Source organism: Gobius niger (assembly GCF_951799975.1).
Source record: "Gobius niger genome assembly, chromosome: 19".
In the NCBI taxonomy this organism is placed as follows: domain Eukaryota; kingdom Metazoa; phylum Chordata; class Actinopteri; order Gobiiformes; family Gobiidae; genus Gobius; species Gobius niger.
Window position 1 is genome coordinate 9,985,588 of NC_136870.1, and position 18,181 is coordinate 10,003,768.

The 18,181-nt window shown below is 44.9% G+C and overlaps 1 protein-coding gene across 2 annotated transcripts in view; it reads right to left on the minus strand.

Moving 5' to 3' along the window:
* trrap (transformation/transcription domain-associated protein) overlaps positions 1-18,181 on the minus strand; it is a 73,704-nt gene that overhangs the window by 41,634 nt on the left and 13,889 nt on the right. Inside the window, exons 23-43 of one of the 2 annotated variants that reach the window (XM_079577619.1) lie at positions 17,637-17,836; positions 17,237-17,454; positions 16,936-17,133; positions 16,517-16,777; positions 16,226-16,387; positions 16,042-16,138; positions 15,818-15,939; positions 14,821-14,991; positions 14,175-14,243; positions 12,913-12,933; positions 12,298-12,417; positions 11,337-11,456; positions 11,095-11,259; positions 10,838-11,019; positions 10,506-10,704; positions 6,932-7,060; positions 3,888-4,154; positions 3,575-3,781; positions 1,181-1,339; positions 773-910; positions 476-586 (exon numbers count right to left, since the gene is read on the minus strand). In XM_079577619.1, the coding sequence (XP_079433745.1) occupies positions 476-586; positions 773-910; positions 1,181-1,339; positions 3,575-3,781; positions 3,888-4,154; positions 6,932-7,060; positions 10,506-10,704; positions 10,838-11,019; positions 11,095-11,259; positions 11,337-11,456; positions 12,298-12,417; positions 12,913-12,933; positions 14,175-14,243; positions 14,821-14,991; positions 15,818-15,939; positions 16,042-16,138; positions 16,226-16,387; positions 16,517-16,777; positions 16,936-17,133; positions 17,237-17,454; positions 17,637-17,836 (3,316 nt within the window). The remainder of the gene's footprint in view (positions 1-475; positions 587-772; positions 911-1,180; positions 1,340-3,574; positions 3,782-3,887; positions 4,155-6,931; positions 7,061-10,505; positions 10,705-10,837; positions 11,020-11,094; positions 11,260-11,336; positions 11,457-12,297; positions 12,418-12,912; positions 12,934-14,174; positions 14,244-14,820; positions 14,992-15,817; positions 15,940-16,041; positions 16,139-16,225; positions 16,388-16,516; positions 16,778-16,935; positions 17,134-17,236; positions 17,455-17,636; positions 17,837-18,181) is intronic. The other variant, XM_079577620.1, reaches the window with a different exon arrangement.

The following is an 18,181-nucleotide window of genomic DNA, read 5'->3' on the forward strand; positions in this document are numbered from 1 at the left end:
GCCAAGGAGAGGTGCATAGAGGATGGCTTATTTATGTCAAACACAGTGATTTAAGAATTCATACTTTCCAATACAGAGGAAATAAGGCATATGGCGACATGGTTTTGTGCAAGTTTCCTAGATACTTTTCATCCCACTTTTTCCAGTGTGTGATCTCCATAGCTCCTTGGGAAGGGACGGCTGGGTGATCTGTGAGAATGAAGCCCAGCCAAAAATAGGCAGAAAAGTCAAGGTGAGTGAATCTCCCCGGTCTATTCAAGGCTTATGACCAAGGTTACCGCTGTCACTGGAACAGAAGGGACGTGTGTAGTAGTGTGCGGTGGTATGTTCAGTACAGCCACCAGGTGTGTCCTGCCTTCACCGAGGAGCTGGGGGAAGAGACCTACCTGGCAGGCGCTATGCATGGCAGAGCAGTGCGCGGGCCCGCTGTGCGTAGAGGTGCGGATTAGCCTGGTGTTAATGACAGTTGGGATACCTGGCACGCGATCCTGATGAGGAAGTTGACCACAGTGTCCGTGTGTTGCTTCTCCACGGGCTTGGTGAGCATGGTCTCTGTGCCGGGCATGGACTGGGCGCGGCCAAACACCTACACACATGCAAAACATGACAACAATTACAACATTTCACACCAACAGGAACGAGCTAACGTCAGGCACACGAGAACAGCGCCGCTTCCCTAACCAGCAGACGACAACGTGTGTGAGAGTGGCTCTTTGTGAAACATCATAACGGAGCCCGTTCTGGTTCGTGAGTGGCGGCTGATGGGGCTCACCGTGGAGGCGGCTCCTGCGGCGGTGCGGAACCTTTTGACGTCCTGTCCGGCTGCTGCGGCTTCCACCGACAGGCCTCTCTTCACCGCTACTCCGCTGGTCCCCTCGCCACCGGCACCTGCATCGGCTTCTGTCTCAGGCTGACGGGCACAGGAGAGAGGTTTAGAGCGTTGTACGTGAACACTGGCTACCCTGATCAAATCTATGGCAAAAGTAAAGTCGGATTTAGTTTTAGGGACTTCGCGACCACATAAATGAATTATTATTATCGAAATTATTAAACACATTACCTTTTCAGTGATATATTTTTGATCTATCCTTTTTAATCACACTATTGAGTAGAGCAGGAAGCTGAAAGCTGTCTAAATTCAGAATGGGACATCTGTAAAATTGTCTAATCTGTATTTTACCTGCTGGTCTTTGATTCTCTGCAGCTCCCACTTGATGACCACTTCAGCCAGGTCAACCGCCAGCTTCCTCTGCTCGATGGTCACACTGGGAGTAAACCCGAGCCGCTGCATGGCACTGATCATGTGCTGGACCAGGTGATGGCGCACTGGATAGTACACCTCAAAGGATAAGAAGATAAACATTTAGTGATGTAGTCTAAAAGAGGCTAAAGACCTTCCATTAGCAAGAATTGATTTGTAAGTGGAGACAATTGAGCTCTGGAGAGTGCATATGGAGGATTACACAAGCATACTTAAAAAAAAAAGACTAAATTCAACCCTAAATCGTTCACTCTGGTAAAGAATTTGGATTTCAAAACGGGTCATTACAGCCACTCTTTAGTCCATTGGGATGAGCGCATTGAAGCAAAATGGCTCTCTAACTACAGACAGAATAAAATGAAAAAAAAAAAAAAAAAATGCCCTAATGTCTCAATGCCTGGTTGATATTCCTCTCACAGTTTATTCGGCGGGACGGGGCTGCATTTTGATTTCCCAGAGCAGGAGTGGCAGATGGCGTTCAATGCCAATGGCCCGGTTGAAGAAAGGTGCAGTGGTTCACATGAGAGATTAGGCCCACAGGCAACAGAGCGGCACCTACACAAGTCCAGCCACATGCAAAGCCCCCGTAGCTCGGAGGCTGCTGTGGGCGCGCTTTGCTGTTTTTTTTTTTTATCTAGACATCAAATAACTTCAATCGCAGAAGGCACAAATTGGATATATAAAAGAAACTGCCCAGTGATGACCAGGAGTGCAGCGCTATAGAAGAGCCTTTTGAAATGGCAGCCAAAATGAATACAAAACTGTCCGCCTCCAGTTTGCTAATTGCAATTTCAATAGCGATTCATTGTGCTGCTCAAACAACAAAGGCATTCATTGGCGTCTTCCATCCATTCCAACACCGCTTATGATCGATCTATCCTGAAGCACTGCCGGAATGTTTTACAACTGATCTACTCCGCAAACCCTTCAGCATTATGTAGGTTCACTTATCCGACTTGTACGTTTACGTCGCCGCCGCTAAATGATCAAACTCCAAAGTCGCGCCGCTCCTCCATCTCAAGGACATGACGGGCGCGCACTTGTCCCGGAGCGTTCGCACTCGAGAGGCACTTGGCTCCGTCACTTTCTGAACTGGGACTCCAAAAGAGCGCGAGATGAGACGTCTATCTGAAGGCTGCTGCCAGTGTCAAAGAATATTAAAACCCTCTCACTTTGAGGGTAATTACAGCGGATAGGGCAGGACTTCATAGGCCCTTAATGACGGAGCAGTTTGGGCCTGTCCGTCACACGAGGGTGCGCGCACGGACAAACACTCGGTGATCTCTATCGGACGCACGTCGCGCGCACGCTCAAGTCTCTCATCTGTCTGTCATTACCTCCTCCCCGGTGTAATTATGCTGATGTGATTACATTAGATTAGTCATCTGGCCCAGCGAGAGGAGCCTGTCAGAGAGAGAGAGACGACCACAGAGCAAGGGACAGAGAGAGGAGCTGAGGATACTGTCAGTCTTGTGCTAAGAGACTTTACCGACGAGCACAAAATGTTTCACAACTTCAGGCTATGCCATTTCTGCGGCACCGACTTGGGCGTAAAAACTGTTGCTCTTCGTCGGTTTGCGCGAGGGAAGTGTCCAAGACTGTACGGTCAAAGCGAGATTACGACGCACAATGTGGTCTCAAGCTCCACTGCCCGGTAATGGTAATTGTAAAATATGGAGCCACAATGGACCAAACCGGAGTCGCAACTGTCAATATGAAATGAGCTGTGGCTAATAGATATATTACACACCTCATCAGACAGCCATAAAAATAACACCGCTTTGAATGATGCCGCTATTTAGAAATCATTATTCCTTACTATTTAGGACGCTGCGTTAAGTACAAAGGAAAGTTTGTTTAGCAAGTAATTAATAGCTTCTTTTTTTTTTGCCCGTCACACTTTTTAATAAACGTCTTAAATACAGGGAGCAAAGGGGCAAACCTCCATCTTTTTACCATATGATTTTCAGAGCAATATTATAAGAAAAGGAGAAAGAAGTTGAGTCCTCGTACTGGGAACACAGTGTGCTAGCCTTGAATGCTCGGGGTTACACAAGTACACATCAATTCACTTGCAATAGTACAGAAATCTTCAAGCGAAAACTAGATTGAGTCTGCATTCCACATTCACACATCATCACTGGGGCCCTTTCTGAATAATGGAATCCCAATCTAACAAGTACTTTGCGAACAGACATGAAACCGGCCGGCGCAAATCCAATAGTGAAATCTTACCAGTCTTCCTTACTACCTATAGTCTGTGATGGGGTTCGAAAAACTAACTCTTTGGATGAAAGGCACCGAGAGTCTTACCCTGAAGTGCTGCACGATGAGGTGGAGGATGTGCACCAGCTGCGGGACGGTGTGACCCTCCTCTACGATGATCTTGCGCGTCCAGTGGGTCAGCATCTGGTGGCCGTCCTCCATGCGAGCGGGCACAGCCGGAGTCAGGATGGCCATCGCCTGACGAACAATGGCCCTCGCCTCCATGGTGTGAGCCTTCAACAAGCTGTGGAAGACCTGATCGAGAGAACATATTCATAAGGTAAACCGAGAGGCCAAAATAAGTAGGCAGCAGGTGATTTCATTGAGATTCACGATTGCTTTTGAAATCACTTGATCATACCTGTAGAACGATCTTCTTATGAATGGCGAACTTGGCGATGATGTGGGCCAGCAGTAGGTGGCCGCTGTATTTGCAGGCGGGGTCCACGCAGGCTTTGGGCAGCAGGCAGGGCCAGGCGAAGGTCATCAGGCGCCGCAGTTTGCTGTTGCGCGACTTGTTGTTGTCGTGGATGTGGTGCGGCGCGTGCTCCACCAGCAGCGTGGAGAACTGCAGCAGACAGATGCGGAGGGAGTCCAGCAGATCAGCCTGCTTCTCCGGGTCCAACACCTGAAAGAAAATGAGAAAGTATCGTCATCTGGCAACATCAAGAGGACTTACAAATTAAATCAGGAAGGATCCAAAGCTTAAAACAAAAACGCATGGCAACGTTTCCTTTTGTCTCCAATTAATGGAACGTACTGTGCTATAATAGTTGAGTAAAATATTGCAATAATATTCCACTTTTTCTTACGTTGTGCCTGCGTTTGAAATTCTAATCTAGAGATATAAACGTGCATCACATCAACCACCTTATTCTTGGGACGGACATTGCAAATTAGCCTTAACTATAAATAGTGTGGTACATGCTGATTGTTCACACTTCTCCTTCTCAAATAAATAAATAGGCTTTCACTTCAAAATTTTGTTCAATGAAAATCTGGGTGTGTTTTGTCTTAAAAACATCTACATAAAGTGGGGTTGGGCAACAACTGGCTCAGGGGCTAAAATACAGCTGTGCAGCATACATCCTCTGGCCCTCAGATGATTTGGTGTAATATTACAGACACAGACGGCATGTTTGGAACTGCCTATATAAGGTCATGTTTGAAGCAGCCAGAGAGGGAAAACAAAGAAAGGGGGGCGTTAGCTAATGAGTACCGTTTTTCACTTCTACTGAACAATTTGATGCGAAAAAACTACCATATGGACCCGATTTTGGCGCGACTTTATTGTTGGGTGATAATTTGTTAATAGTCCAGCAGAAAACGGCAAAAAAAAAAAAAAAAAAAAGAGTCAACATTTGTGATTCCAATGAGAGGTTTACTTCCACCTCAGCTTGGCCACGCCCCCTTGTATGACACATTGCCGTCTGTATCCATCACACACAACGGAGACCTAAACGTCTTTTAAAATACTCTCATTTAGTTAATGTGATGAACAGCAGCACGATGTATAAAAAAGCAATGCGTGACTTTGAATCATCTGCCGTGTTCAAGCAAACATTTCATGAAATTAAGGAAGTCATGAAAACGGTGCTACTTTCAAACCAGTGGACACATAATGTGTTCTAGGCAAAACATGGACCACTGGAGAAAATAAAATAGCAGAGGTTGTGAGGAAATTGGCTTTAACCCATGTGTGGAAGAACCATTAGCAGCCATTAGCACTGCTGTTAGTCAGTGATGAGATCTGCCGCCGCAAACAAACAGGCTGACCTTTCACATGGTCACACCGCGACATTTACACCAGACATTAGTCCTTCTGATAGATGTGGTGTGATGGGAGGAAGAGACTAGAGTGGGCGGCCGGATGAAAAAAGGTGCGCGCTTGCATGGAAAACGCTTGAATGAGAACAATTAAATCATGTTGAAATGGTTTGATAATGGAGAGAATGGCTTCATGCTGGGAGCAGTGCAGCTGATGGAGAGTGACAGAGCGGAGAGATCGCGGCCTGATAGGACATTATGAGAGGAAATGCAGCAGGTAATGAAATCACGGAGAGATGAAAGACTGTTGACTAATGGACAGAAGAGAAAATAAATCATAAGAAAATAAGGGTGGACGCTGGTTAAGGCTCAATTACCTTTTAACTACTAAGCTCAGGGGTGCATTGCAGACTGAAATCAAAATGGGTTGTATTTGTGACTACTTTTATAACATCCAAATTCAATTTTCAGGTTGTGCCAGTGCAATGATCCATAAAGTGCGTCACACAGTAGTTGCTCTAGCGAATGGATGTTTTTTTAATCGTGAATTCATAGCATAAAACATGACTGTAAACTGCCTACTCAAACATGATAATAATAAAGTGGACACATCATGTATATGGGGCTAAAAATCGGGTTTAAAAACATTGATATTATAGGCTTAATCAGTTGATATGATGACTAGATAAAGATTAGACTGTGGCTCTACAACACATGAGGCCAGGGCGGGTGAGGCCCTTGCCTGGAGCTCCCCATGAAGGCAGCAGTGGGAATGTCTTAGTAAAAACACGATCAAACAGCATGGTTAGTTGGCAGTTCTGAGGCCGCAGTGAATATACAAGGAGCAAAGAAACCCTCAGAACAGATACAATGTTGGATTATGGGCTTTATTCCCTTAACAGAGCACATTTTCTCATTTCATGAAAAAGTCTGGTAATAGCAACGAAAAAGGAAACGAAACGGAGGATGAAAATGCAACAAAAGAGCAACAAAACGTGAGAAAAAAATGTATGAAAAAGTGACGAAAATGTAACTAAAAAGTCACAAAAGGGCAACAGAAAAGTGACAAAAGAGCAACCAAAATGTGACAAAAAAGTAACTAAAAAAAAACACAAGAGTAGCAGAAAGGTGACAAAAATGTGTGACGAAAAATCAACCAAAAAAGGATTAAAAAAAGATTTTTAAAAAGTGATGACAATGAGGCGAGGAAAAAGATTTGTTTAGATGAGTTTTGTAGGTCTTACGCTTTCAAATGAGGCTTTACACTGGCCTATAGGCTGTAAACTTTCGGATTTGGGTAAAGACGAACTGAAGAAAATGCACTTTAGGTAGGGGTTAAGAGGAACCAGGAAGGGACCAAAGTGAACAGTACTACTCAAGCTGAGTGAATGAAGTATAATACTAATTCAGATATATTTTTGACAAAAGAACAGGGTAAAACAAAACACATAAAAGTCGATTTTGCATGATTAATAACTAGTATAATCACAGACAGAAGTGTCTGTTTGGGGGGACGGGGTAAAGGCCAGGTACTACAAGTGAGATATCAGACTTCAGAGACTTTTTTGGCTGATTAATGCCCAGAAGAAATAAAACCCAGACGCCGCAGAATGTGCAAACTCTCCACAAAAATAGTACCTTGGTGATGAAGACGCTGGTGATGCTCTCCGGGTTGTCTCCTTCAGGGTTGGGCGGCCCGAGCAGCTGCTCTCCTTCACCCTTCTCGAAGCTGTGCAGGAAGGCCGGGTTCAGGATGTGCTGCAACACCTACAGAAGAGACGGAAAGAAAGTTGAAATCTTCCAATTAGTCCACAGATAAGAAGCCCATTTAGGCGCGGCATGCAACTTTCCCTCCTTTAAGTTCCTACAAAGAACGACTGATGGCGCTTTTGTGAAAGGCACTAATCGGACAAATCAGCAGGTGTGGTCTCTCAAAAGGAGCTTTAAAGAAACCTGCAGACTGGCACCTTTATGCGAATAATTAAGTGATGAAATGGTTTGATCTCGTGAATTGGTTGGGCCTGTGTTCAGCTCTGATTGATGACTTTTTTTTTTTTGATTTTGTAAAGTGGGGGCAAGAGGAACAGAAAGCCAAGCATAAAAGCAGGCTTGGGGCGTAACGTGTTTGTATTATTGTCAGTATGAACTAAACTGATTTCCCTACAAAAACTGAAATTCCCATCCAAAGCTGCGGTCCTGTGGAGATGTTTTGTTTACACGGTCTCTCCTGCAGTGGAATCTGGCAGGTACGCGATCCGGGCAGAAATACACTCGGTTGTTTTTAGTTCAACAACACAGTAGTATTCATTCCCACCACTTCTGAGGACATGATGCTCGCGCCGCGTGTTAGTGCTTTCTGCCTTAACGCTGTGTCATGTCGGGGGAAACAAAGGGGGAAAGTGGGGGAGAAAGGAAACAGGCGTGCCGTGAATTTCACCCACGGGTTTGTTTATCTGCTTGAAAATTGAGAAATGTTTTTAAAAGTCGTAATCTGGGCAAAGTTTGAGGAAGACGACTCCCTATTCAGGATGCTTTGACAGTATCCTCATTATTTGTCCCTCTTTTGACTCCTTTCTCGCCCCGTTGACTACTTTTACTTTCACTTGCATTCCGAAACAACGGCCTGAGAGCCTACACTGAGGAATAAGCGAATAGTGCGGTGCTTTAGAGTTGCGCGTGAGAGCGAGTTTTTTGGAGCAGCATGAGGTCGGGCAGTGATTCATTGCAGCTTTCCCACACAGTCTCTCTCCTTCTCCATCTTTCCTCCCTCGATGCGAAATAGTCCCTCTGTTGTGCGATACCACACCCGCGCTTGGAAGTTAGATCAAAAGAAGTAGATTTTCTTTTTTTTTTCTTTTTTTGGGCAAACAATGCAGGAAACACAAACAAGCAGCCGTAGATTTGCGATGGCAGATCACAGCATTCTAAAGAGGCTTTGATTTAAAACTGAGGCCAGGTGTGAATCAAACCTAAAACAGATTTTAAAAAAACACCAAACTTGAATGCATTACTAAAGCAGTGGGGCACGAACCACAGTTTGAGACCCACTAGACAAAACAGTGGGAAGAATTACCCCTGTAGCCTGACGATGTGCTGCGTATGGACATTATGCAGATGTCTTCTGATTATGTTTGTATATTATGTTTACTCTGACTGCAGAGATCATTATTGGAAACACAAACACCTCAACGATAATTTTGTAACAACTGGTAAAATAAATAAAGGCGCAGACAATGGCACAGTGTATCATCCGATCCGGCGCACAGCCTAACAAGCTGGAGCGGCGCACACAGAGGGGTTTATTATGAATAAAACAATGATAGGGGAGAATGTGCAGCAGAAAATAAAACGCTAGAAAAACACATAAAAATGTATAGCCTCCTGTAGATTTTTCCATTATTTACAGCCCGTTTTGCAGTCTGCTCGATTGGGCTTTGTCTCCAAACAGGAACAGTGAGGTGGGAGCAGCGTGGCACCTTAAAAGTTCTATATTAGGCCTGGACAATATGATTAAAAAATGTGCAATATTCAATAACCGTCTTAAAAATGCGATATCAGTATCATTACAATCTTTTACCAAAGCGTTTCAACATACTACAGTGCAGTACAGTAAGCAATAGGCTTTGTTGTTTTAAAAAAACAGCAGTTAAGGGCACAAGACTGGCATATCTGGTGTAGAGAAGGAAATTAAACAAGCTTTAAGAAATGGTTGCTCCAGACAGACATGCAAAACTGTGCAGGAAAGGAATTATTACAGACCAGCACAGAAGATGTTTGGAGAAGCTGTCAGGGCTTTAAAACATAGATGTGTTTCATGGATTACAACGTGCTGACATGTAGCAGAGGCGGCATTATGAGTTCAGGGGTTAAAGCAGTACTAACTTGTATTACCCCCAGAGGGACTACGGTAGGGATTTATTAAGGTAAACAAGTGTTAATGGGATGATTGGGGGGTCCTTTCATCTCCCCGTGGTGTCTCTGGCCAGAAAACCACATTAGCAACTTCGCTGCCTACGGGTCGGAGCCACCAATTCACACTAATGGAATCACAAAGAAAAAGCTAACGGGCAAAGCTAACTGCGGGCTAGTGCCACTTTAACAGTATTTACAGCCAAGTTTGAGAGGAAAAAAAAAATGTATCTCCATTGTGTAATTGGATGTACAATATCCCTCTCTCCCTTTGTCTTTTCTGTCAGCGTAGTATTTACTCTCACGGAGAAGTATTGAGTAAAAAAAAACAACATGCTACGACGCCTGCAGTGGCGCTTATGGCCTCTAGGGGCATGAGTTACTTAGTACTGCTTTAAAGACAAATACTAAACATAAAAGCTAGAAAAGGATCCGTGCTAAATAGGACAAAGAAAGTCAATGTCCTTGTTTTGGCTCTGTTGTTGAACTGCCAGTCCCTTGCATGCTCCTCTGTGTGAGTACTTGCCATTTGGTCTCATGCTTTCCCACTGACCCATTGTGCCCAACATCAGCGCCTGTGGCCCGGTTACATCTGTGCACTCGGTATGTTCTTGTGTGTCCGGTGTGTGTAAGGGTCGTATGCAGGTGGGAACGAGCGGGCTTAATTAAAAAGCAGCCTGAATGATTGCGACGCTTACTACAGCGGGTCAGGTGAAGGGGGCGGAGGCATTCATCTGTGAGTCTCAGAGGGTCCACAACCAGAAACAACGACCTTCCCGCCTCTGTCTAATAACTTCTGCTACAAAACACACACCGGCCAGACGCACGGGGCCACACGCGTTTCCCCACAGAGCGATTAAGTCACATCCCGCTCAGCTCAACAACACATGCAGAAAACGCTAAAGTAGGCCAACACAGTTCATGGCTAATGCAATGAAATGGTTACATCTTTTGAACATGTTTTTCATACTGTTATAAATTGAGCAGCATTATGTCAAAGTAGCAGTATTTTGGCACCAATAGGAGAAAATTTGAAAACCAATGTAATCATCTTGAAAAGCAGCTACAAAAGAAATGTAATGTCTCTTTGTTTGATGGCAGAGCACTGACCCCCAGCCAAGTACATGTACATTTGGCCAGGGCAAAAACCATCACTATATTTGGCGGACAACCAGCTAGCATAGAAGAGTCAACTCCAAAGGCTAAACTATGAAAGTCACAGTGAAATGCCCAAGTCCCTGCGGTGTGGCGCTTTAATTTAATTTCTCTGCTCTGATTGTCTGAGTGCACTGAGTGAGGATACCTTTGCTTTGAGCTCATCATTGAAGTGAGGGTCATTAAATTCAACAAAGCGGAAGAAGAGAGCGCGTTTCTGGGCGATGGAGTAGTTGCGGGGAATCTCCTCTTCCATGTACTCCTTCAGGAAAGTCATGTTGCATAAGAAGCGGCCCGTAAAGGCCCGCAGCAGCTGGAACAGCAGCTCGATCTCAGAGTAGTTTCTCCTTCAACAAAAGACAAACACTTTTATTAATGCATATAAAACAACGCTGGTATATTCATCAGTTCACTTAATGTAATTTAGAAGTATGAGTATTTGGCTTTTACTTTTTGGCACTGTTTTTTCTGTATACATACTTGCAGTAACTGAGAAGGCAGAAGGCCAGAAGCTTGGGCTCCTTCCAGTTGGTGGCAGCCATATTGTCTTTGCGATGTCTCTCCTGGAAGGCCTCACTCACCCAGACCCGTCGCAGCTGGCTGACCAGAGAGTGTTGGCCCGCCAGCCACCCTTCATCGTTCTTCACGATGATGCTGATGATCTAAACAAAAAGGAGTGTGTTCGTAAAATACACACACCCGATTATCTGACTAAATCATTCACAAAAAAAGTGCACCTTTATAGCTTGGAACTGAAGGTCCAGTCGGGCAGTGGTGGTGGAGGGTGACCCAGGTCTGACAGTCGCTGCAGTACCGGCTGGCACCAGGAGGGGCACAAAGCGGTTTGCATTGGACGCCAGCACATCTCTGAGGGGTTTGGCATCTTTGTGCTTGAGGAAACTCTGGAATAAAACAGACACATGAATGAAACATGGCCGTAGCTAATCACTGAACTCCGTGCAAAGGATCTTAATCTGACCATGAACATGCGGCTCCACTGCGGGTCGTTGAGCGTGGCCTCCATCATGAAGAGCTCCACGGTCTGAGACGGGTGCCGCGTCAGGAACTTGATCAGAGGCTCCCTGAACGGACTCCCAGCCTAAAGGGCAATTTAAAATTTGAACAATAATGTGAGACTTGATATTGCCAAATAAACATACAGTGGCAAAAAAAAGTAAGTATACCGTGTGGACAACATGAGGTCATCAATAGAAAAATGTATTCACAAGTTAATCACGATATTTTGCAGAAAAACCTGAGACATTCACAACATGCATGGAATAAGTAAGTTAACCCTTGTATTAAATAGCTGCTGATCCTTCTTTTGTAACAATAACTGCTTTTCTGTAGTTCCAGATTAGACACTCACAAAGATCAGGATGAATCTTGGACCAAAACCTCTTTACAAAACTGTTGCAGTTCAGCAAGATTCAGGGGGTGTACTTACTTATTCCTCCCTGTCCTGTGAATGTTTACATGGTATGGTCAATAAAAATATGATCAAATGTAAATGTTTGGGTGGTATTAGTTTAAGCACACACTGTTTATTCATTCTTATGACTTTGGTGACCAATTTAGGCTGAAAAGTGAGAAATTCTACACGGTGTTTTCTCACCACTGTGCCGTATTTTCCGGACTATAAGCCGCACTTTTTTTTCTTAGTTTGGCTGGGGGTGCGACTTATACTCTAGTGCAACTTGATTTGTTTTTTTCTTCTTCATTATGCATTTTTTGGCTGGAGCGACTTATACTCTGGAGTGACTTACAGTCCGGAAAATATGGTAATGAAGGTACGAAGTGCCCTTATTTTTCAAGTTCCCTAAAAACTAAAACTAAGAGGGCAAACCACATCCTCCAAACAACAAAATCAGTATCATCGCTCATCTCAAACTGGCAGCCCAAACGTGCAAGTATCCTAAAGTGTGTATTTGGTGTGGCACCTCGATGAGCATGGCCCGCTCTGTCTTCATCACCACCTCCAGCAGCGGCTTCACCAGGGTCTGCGGAGCGGCGGGGATCAGGTGGAAGAGGTTAATGATGGCCGAGCAGATCTTCATCTCCTGTGGGAAAAGAACCGAGAAAAAAAAACGGGGAAGGGGGGGGAAGAACACCAGGTGAGATATTGAGACAGGAAATGGCACGGAACCGACATAATCTGGGGAGCGCCTCAGATAGACAGCCACCGTGGAGAGACACGATGAAGAAGGGACAACAGCTTCTCTAGAGTAAAGATACATTTTATTGTTTTTTAATTTAGTAGTTCAAATTTCAATATTCTCTCAAAAGTCACAATATACTTTTAATATTGTTTTGCAATTAGATCTGTTTTCCAAAATTGTGCAGAACCAATTGTACATAAAACATGTATAAACACGATGTAAGGTTAGAAGTGACATGACTAACTCTTCCAAAGACATCCACAGACACAAGGACACAGAAATACGGGGGCCACTTCACAACATTAGTCCGATTCACCACTGGCACGACTCGATTGAAGCTCAACTTCACTGACAGAGAATCACCAACAGGGGGCGCAACATCGGGTAACATCTCACCTCAACGCCCTCCATCGCAGGCTGTACCAGAGTGGGGGGAGACAATGAGCAGAGTCAGCATTTTGAGTGCGTTTGGGGGGAAAAGGAGGATATAAAAAGGGGGGCGAATGACAAGGGGAGTTCAGAGAGTTATTTTAGTTTTGTTTGTTTTTTTTGTAACAGTTCCACGGTCGGGGGCATGTTCGGAAATGTTAGCCGCGGCATCCCTGACATTTAGAGCACACAGAGTCTTTTTGATAACTTCACAAAGGATAAAGTGGAGAAAACGGACCTTGACATTTGTAACTTCAGATTCTTTCAGTTCTTCAGCAAATCTCTCTTTGCGTTGACATATTCAACACTAAACTAGGTTATAGAATATCAAAGGAGGTCTGTTCTTTTCAAAGACGATTACAGTTGCTGGGATCAAAATGTGAGGGGAGGGTTTTTTTTTAGGGGCAAAGCATTTTTTGTTCTCCCCACACACTTAAAAGAGTTAATAAACCTCTTAATTCCATTGCCTGAAACGTGCCAACTTACATCTACTTAAACAGTTTTCTACGAGGGGAGGTGAACTTGTAAATAGACAACGTTTCCAAAAGCGGAAGGTATCCTATTTTGCCCTTCCGTCGCCTTTTTCTGCGTCTTCACAAGGTTAGCTGTCAGGGGGATAACGAGGGGTAGGGAGGGGGGGTTCAGCACGGTCAGGCCGGCGCCTAATTAATCATTGATTGTAATATGGCCGCTCACAACTCATCTGGGAGGAGACCACACAGCAGAGGTGTTGTACATGTGGCTGTGGCTTTGTGCTAGAAGCAATGAAGGCCGGTCTGTCCCTTTGGCGACGGGTCAGAGCAAACACGAACACGTGAGGCCCGTGTTAACAGCATTAGCTCACAATAGAAGAACAATCTTAATCTTTGATTTGATAGTGACAAAAGGTGAGTTTGGTTATTTGTTGACGCGTTGCTATTAATTTGGGGAGAGCGAGTTAAGAAACCGTTCTGCTTAACCCTCAAGATGCAGAAAGAAAAAAATATTGATTCCTACCAACAAAACAAAGTTCAGATCACTACTTTTTAGAAGGAATCAACTAAAGTTCTGTGTTCCTGTAAAGCAAATTTTAGCTGATCACAGAGTTCACTTTCTTTCTGCTAGCCTAATTCTGTGTTTTCAAGCTTCAAATACATTCTACCTAAATAGAGCGCCATAGAAGAAGACTAAAATACATGCGCAGCTCATATTAGCAACACAAATACTACCAATACTGCTGATATACTCACACTGCCATCACTGCGCTGGCCTCCCTTGTGTGTAATGACCACCACCTCCATCCACTTTCTCAGGTGTTGCTGACAAAACAAAAAGACAGGAAACAATGAATGCCAAAACAAATAAAGCAGTGCTGTCAATCAATACATTTTTTTTTAACCGCACTTGTGAAATTTGCATAATCACGGCTAATTTTCTCACATTTCAACCAAATATTCACAGCTTCATGAATTTATGGTAAAAGCCCAACAGCTTATAAAGGGGATCTCCAACCAGTAGCTCTCGCCGCCCAAAGCTTTCATCATTTCTACACAGGCTTGACAAGTCTCATTTTAGATTCATTTTCTCTAGTGCAGAACATTTTGAACAGAATCTGCAAACTTTTTGGCATAAAGTAGAGTTTCAGGACAAAATTAAAGTCATTTTTGTTGAAATAGCATAGTTAGACAAGTCTCTTTGATAAGTAGTTCTCTATAGCTTTTGTTACATAAAAGTAGTTCATTATGTAAAAAGGTTGGAGACCCTTGGGATATAATAGGTATTTGTCTTTCAGGTAATGTGTTGCTCAGACACAGGAGTGTGTTTGGTCAAAGCATAATAGCGATTAATAATTTTTTTTGACAGCCCATAAAATATAGACATAAAAGCTTGTCATACCATCATCTGGTCACAGAACTTGTCGTTGAAGGAGTTGGGGAAAAGCCGAGTCACAGACGTCAGCCGGTTCACCACATTGAGGGTCAGGCTGCGGTAGTCGCCCAGCATCATCAGCAGGGGGCGCATGTGAGTGTGGATCTGGTCCACTTCGATGGTTGCGCCTTCGAGGAACTGCAATAACAGATATGTTGCCTTAGCTCAAAGCGCATGGAGGTGTACTTTGGGGAGATGGAGATGTTTGGGGATGTTGCAATGAGGAGCCGTCAAGTCAAAGTCAATGTAAAAATAAAAAGTAACTTTCGCTTCCACACAAAGTAGTGCACTGCTGTGAACTACACATTTATCGACTCTGGCATCCAGTCTGCATCGATAAACAAATTATGTCTACACCAGAATTACAAGCCCGTGTACTTGGCAGCGTACTAGTCCTTACTTTGGCGTCTCTATTAGGAAACTACGTATGGGCCAGTTATTTTGCGGACATACAGTACAAACAGGCCCTCATACATGCTGAACTTAGCAGGTGCGAAGACAGGACCGAATGATGCATGGCAGACACATTCATTTTCCTCTCAACGGCGGGAACAAACACTCCATCCTGTATCGATTGGGCCATGGCAACGCTCATTAGCGCCGGCAGGGTGAGAGACGGGAGAATGGTGGGTGGGGGGGTGGGGGGAGCGTCGACTTGCTATCCACAAAAAAGGGGGAAGGGGGGGAATAGAAACAGCACAGGAGAGGGCGACGAGGAGGAGTGATGGCGCTAAAGAAAGAAAATGAAGGACACCGGAATAGGAGGCAGATAGAGAGCTTGGGGTGGATTGGTATTGACTGGGGGAAATATGGATGCCTTGGTGATTAGATACAAGGCTATGATTGAGTAGAAAGGAGAGACTAGCCTACATCGTAAATAAATGAGTAGGAAAAAGTAGCTCGAGATGATCGTCTTTGGAAATTGCAGAAGAAACAGAAAAAGAAAATGCAAGCAGATGCAGACCTTCCTCATGCAGGCCTCGCCCGCCTCCTGCAGCTCATTATTGGTGGAGTTGAGAGCCTTGAACAAAGCCGCAATGATCTTTTCCCTGGACTGTGGCAGGTAATTACAAGCGGCCAGGGCATCTACAAAAAAAAAGGAGGGAAATAATAAGAATAAGAATGCAATTACATTTCTATTGAAAGCGACCAAAGTAAGGCGTGATTTATTCAATCAGTCGCACTCACTCAGAGCAGCGATGCGTAGAGGGACCAGCGACGGGAGGCTCTTGTAGCAAGGAAGTTTCATCAGAGCCGCGTCCTCCGCTTCACACAGGTTCAGCAGCTGGAAACATTTTAAATGGGGCAGTTCCCTCAAAGTCGGTCACATTCAAACTTTTGCATTTTGGTTTTGTCAACGCATTTGACATACCTCAGTGTAAAAGACCTTGTGCTCCATGACGTTAAGGTCCATGGTGAAAAGACGCGGTTGAAGAGTGGTGCAGAACGTGTTGCCTTCCATGAGGCCGATCTGAGCGTTCGCAGGCTGGTGACGCAGGAGGTGCTTCTTTGGGGGAACCATATCTTGCAAAACCTTGAGACAAAACACAGAAATGTATCACTTATTTTTTCTGTCAGATCAATAAAAGAAAAGTGCCTCTAAAAACATGTGTGTTCCTGTACGAGGTTAGCAGATGATATAAGACCATATAGGATGGATTACCTCCTTGTGTGGCTCCATGATGACAGTGACGCTCTTGCCGGTGACCTGGGCCAGCACCTGCAGAGAGTGCATGGCCTGTTTCCTCACTGTGGAGTTGGGGGAGGTGACCTCCCGCACCAGGTCATGTGTCACCATGTGGAAAGACTTGTCCTGAGCAGCCAGCAGCTCTTCAGTCTTCTCCTCGTCCTTCAGAGGAGTGGCACAGCGCACCAGCAGCTGCTCCAGAGTGGTTTTAGCCATAGCTACAGCTCCATTGGAGACCTGCAAAAAAATCAATGCCTTACAAAGTACAGTGTCACAGAATGTTTGTGTATGTAAGTGGCAGTACAAGAGGAAGCAGTTCTTAATGCCCTGTATCTGCTTTAGTCTCTTGTACACTGTTAAGGCACAAGTGGAGCTATCCCACAATGCACCCTTACCTCTCCTGTGAGGTCCATCATGACAAATAGCAGAGCCTTGAGGAAAGTGAGCTGGTTCTGTAAGACCCAGATCAGAGGAAGCCTCTCCATCAGGAACTTAATGGACACCACTCCTCCGAGCTTCGCGTACCAGGCCTGTTCATAGCAGCAGGCACACAGGCGCTCCACGATGTAAGAGAAAAGAGGCAACTGGCATGCCTACAAGGAGGACGAGCACATCAACAGTATTTGATATTGTTCTAAAAGTGGATTTTCAAAAACAATTCAATAAAAAGAACATTATTATTGAAAAATGAGGTACCCTTTCTTTGGAGCCCAGGATGATGCTGGCCACATCAAAGATGACAGCCAGAGCCACCTCTCCGATCTTACAGAGCTCCTTCTCCTCGTAGGCCATACAGATGGCAATGGCGTCAATGAGGACCAGGGGATCCATGCCTTTTGAGCCGTTCTCCTCACTGTGGAACATGGCGGTGCTGGGCTGGCTGCCAAGCTGGTAACAGGGCAGCAGGAAAGGGCCTGTGTCAGGGGGAAAGGCTTCAGTCAATTGGAACTACTACCATATTATTCAACTCTTATCTACATGTCTCCTACTGTTAATGTATGTTTACTGTTACTGTCACATCGGAGTGCTTTTGCTACATAAAAGGCTAATCCCTGAGAAAAGACCTTAAGCCAATATTAGATGTATAGTCCCTCACCACACTGCTGGGCCACAGCCACCATCGTATAGTGGCGTATGAGGCTGGCTACGAAGGGCAGCGCGCTGGGCCTCAAGTCCTTTATCACGGCTGACATGAAGGCTCCGGTCAAGGCCTGCTCAAACGTCCTGCGGGCTGGGGTGTCTTGAGCTTTGTAACGGTGAGAGATGATGACATTGGGAATCCACTTCTCTGTGAAGCTGAGGGAACACACACATTTGACCATGTTAACGCTTTGTGTCACCGCCGTCCGTAAAACAGATCGGGCAGTGTGTTATTGTCATATTTTCTATCCTTCCGTGGTTTGCTTAATACTTCAGCCAACAACTGCTGAGCTTCCCCGGTTGTGCCCTGTTGGTATTTGCGTTATTTACTGCAGCTCGAGGCAACTGGGCCACGCTGAGATGGAGCAGCTGTTTTCTCCATGCTTGAGCTTGTGTTTTATAATGCCACACGCCGCGGGCAGAGCTGATGGATCGCTTCATTTCATTATTGCCATTTAAAAGAGTGCTCTTTGAACGAGGGAGAGAGAGAAAGAGAGGGGG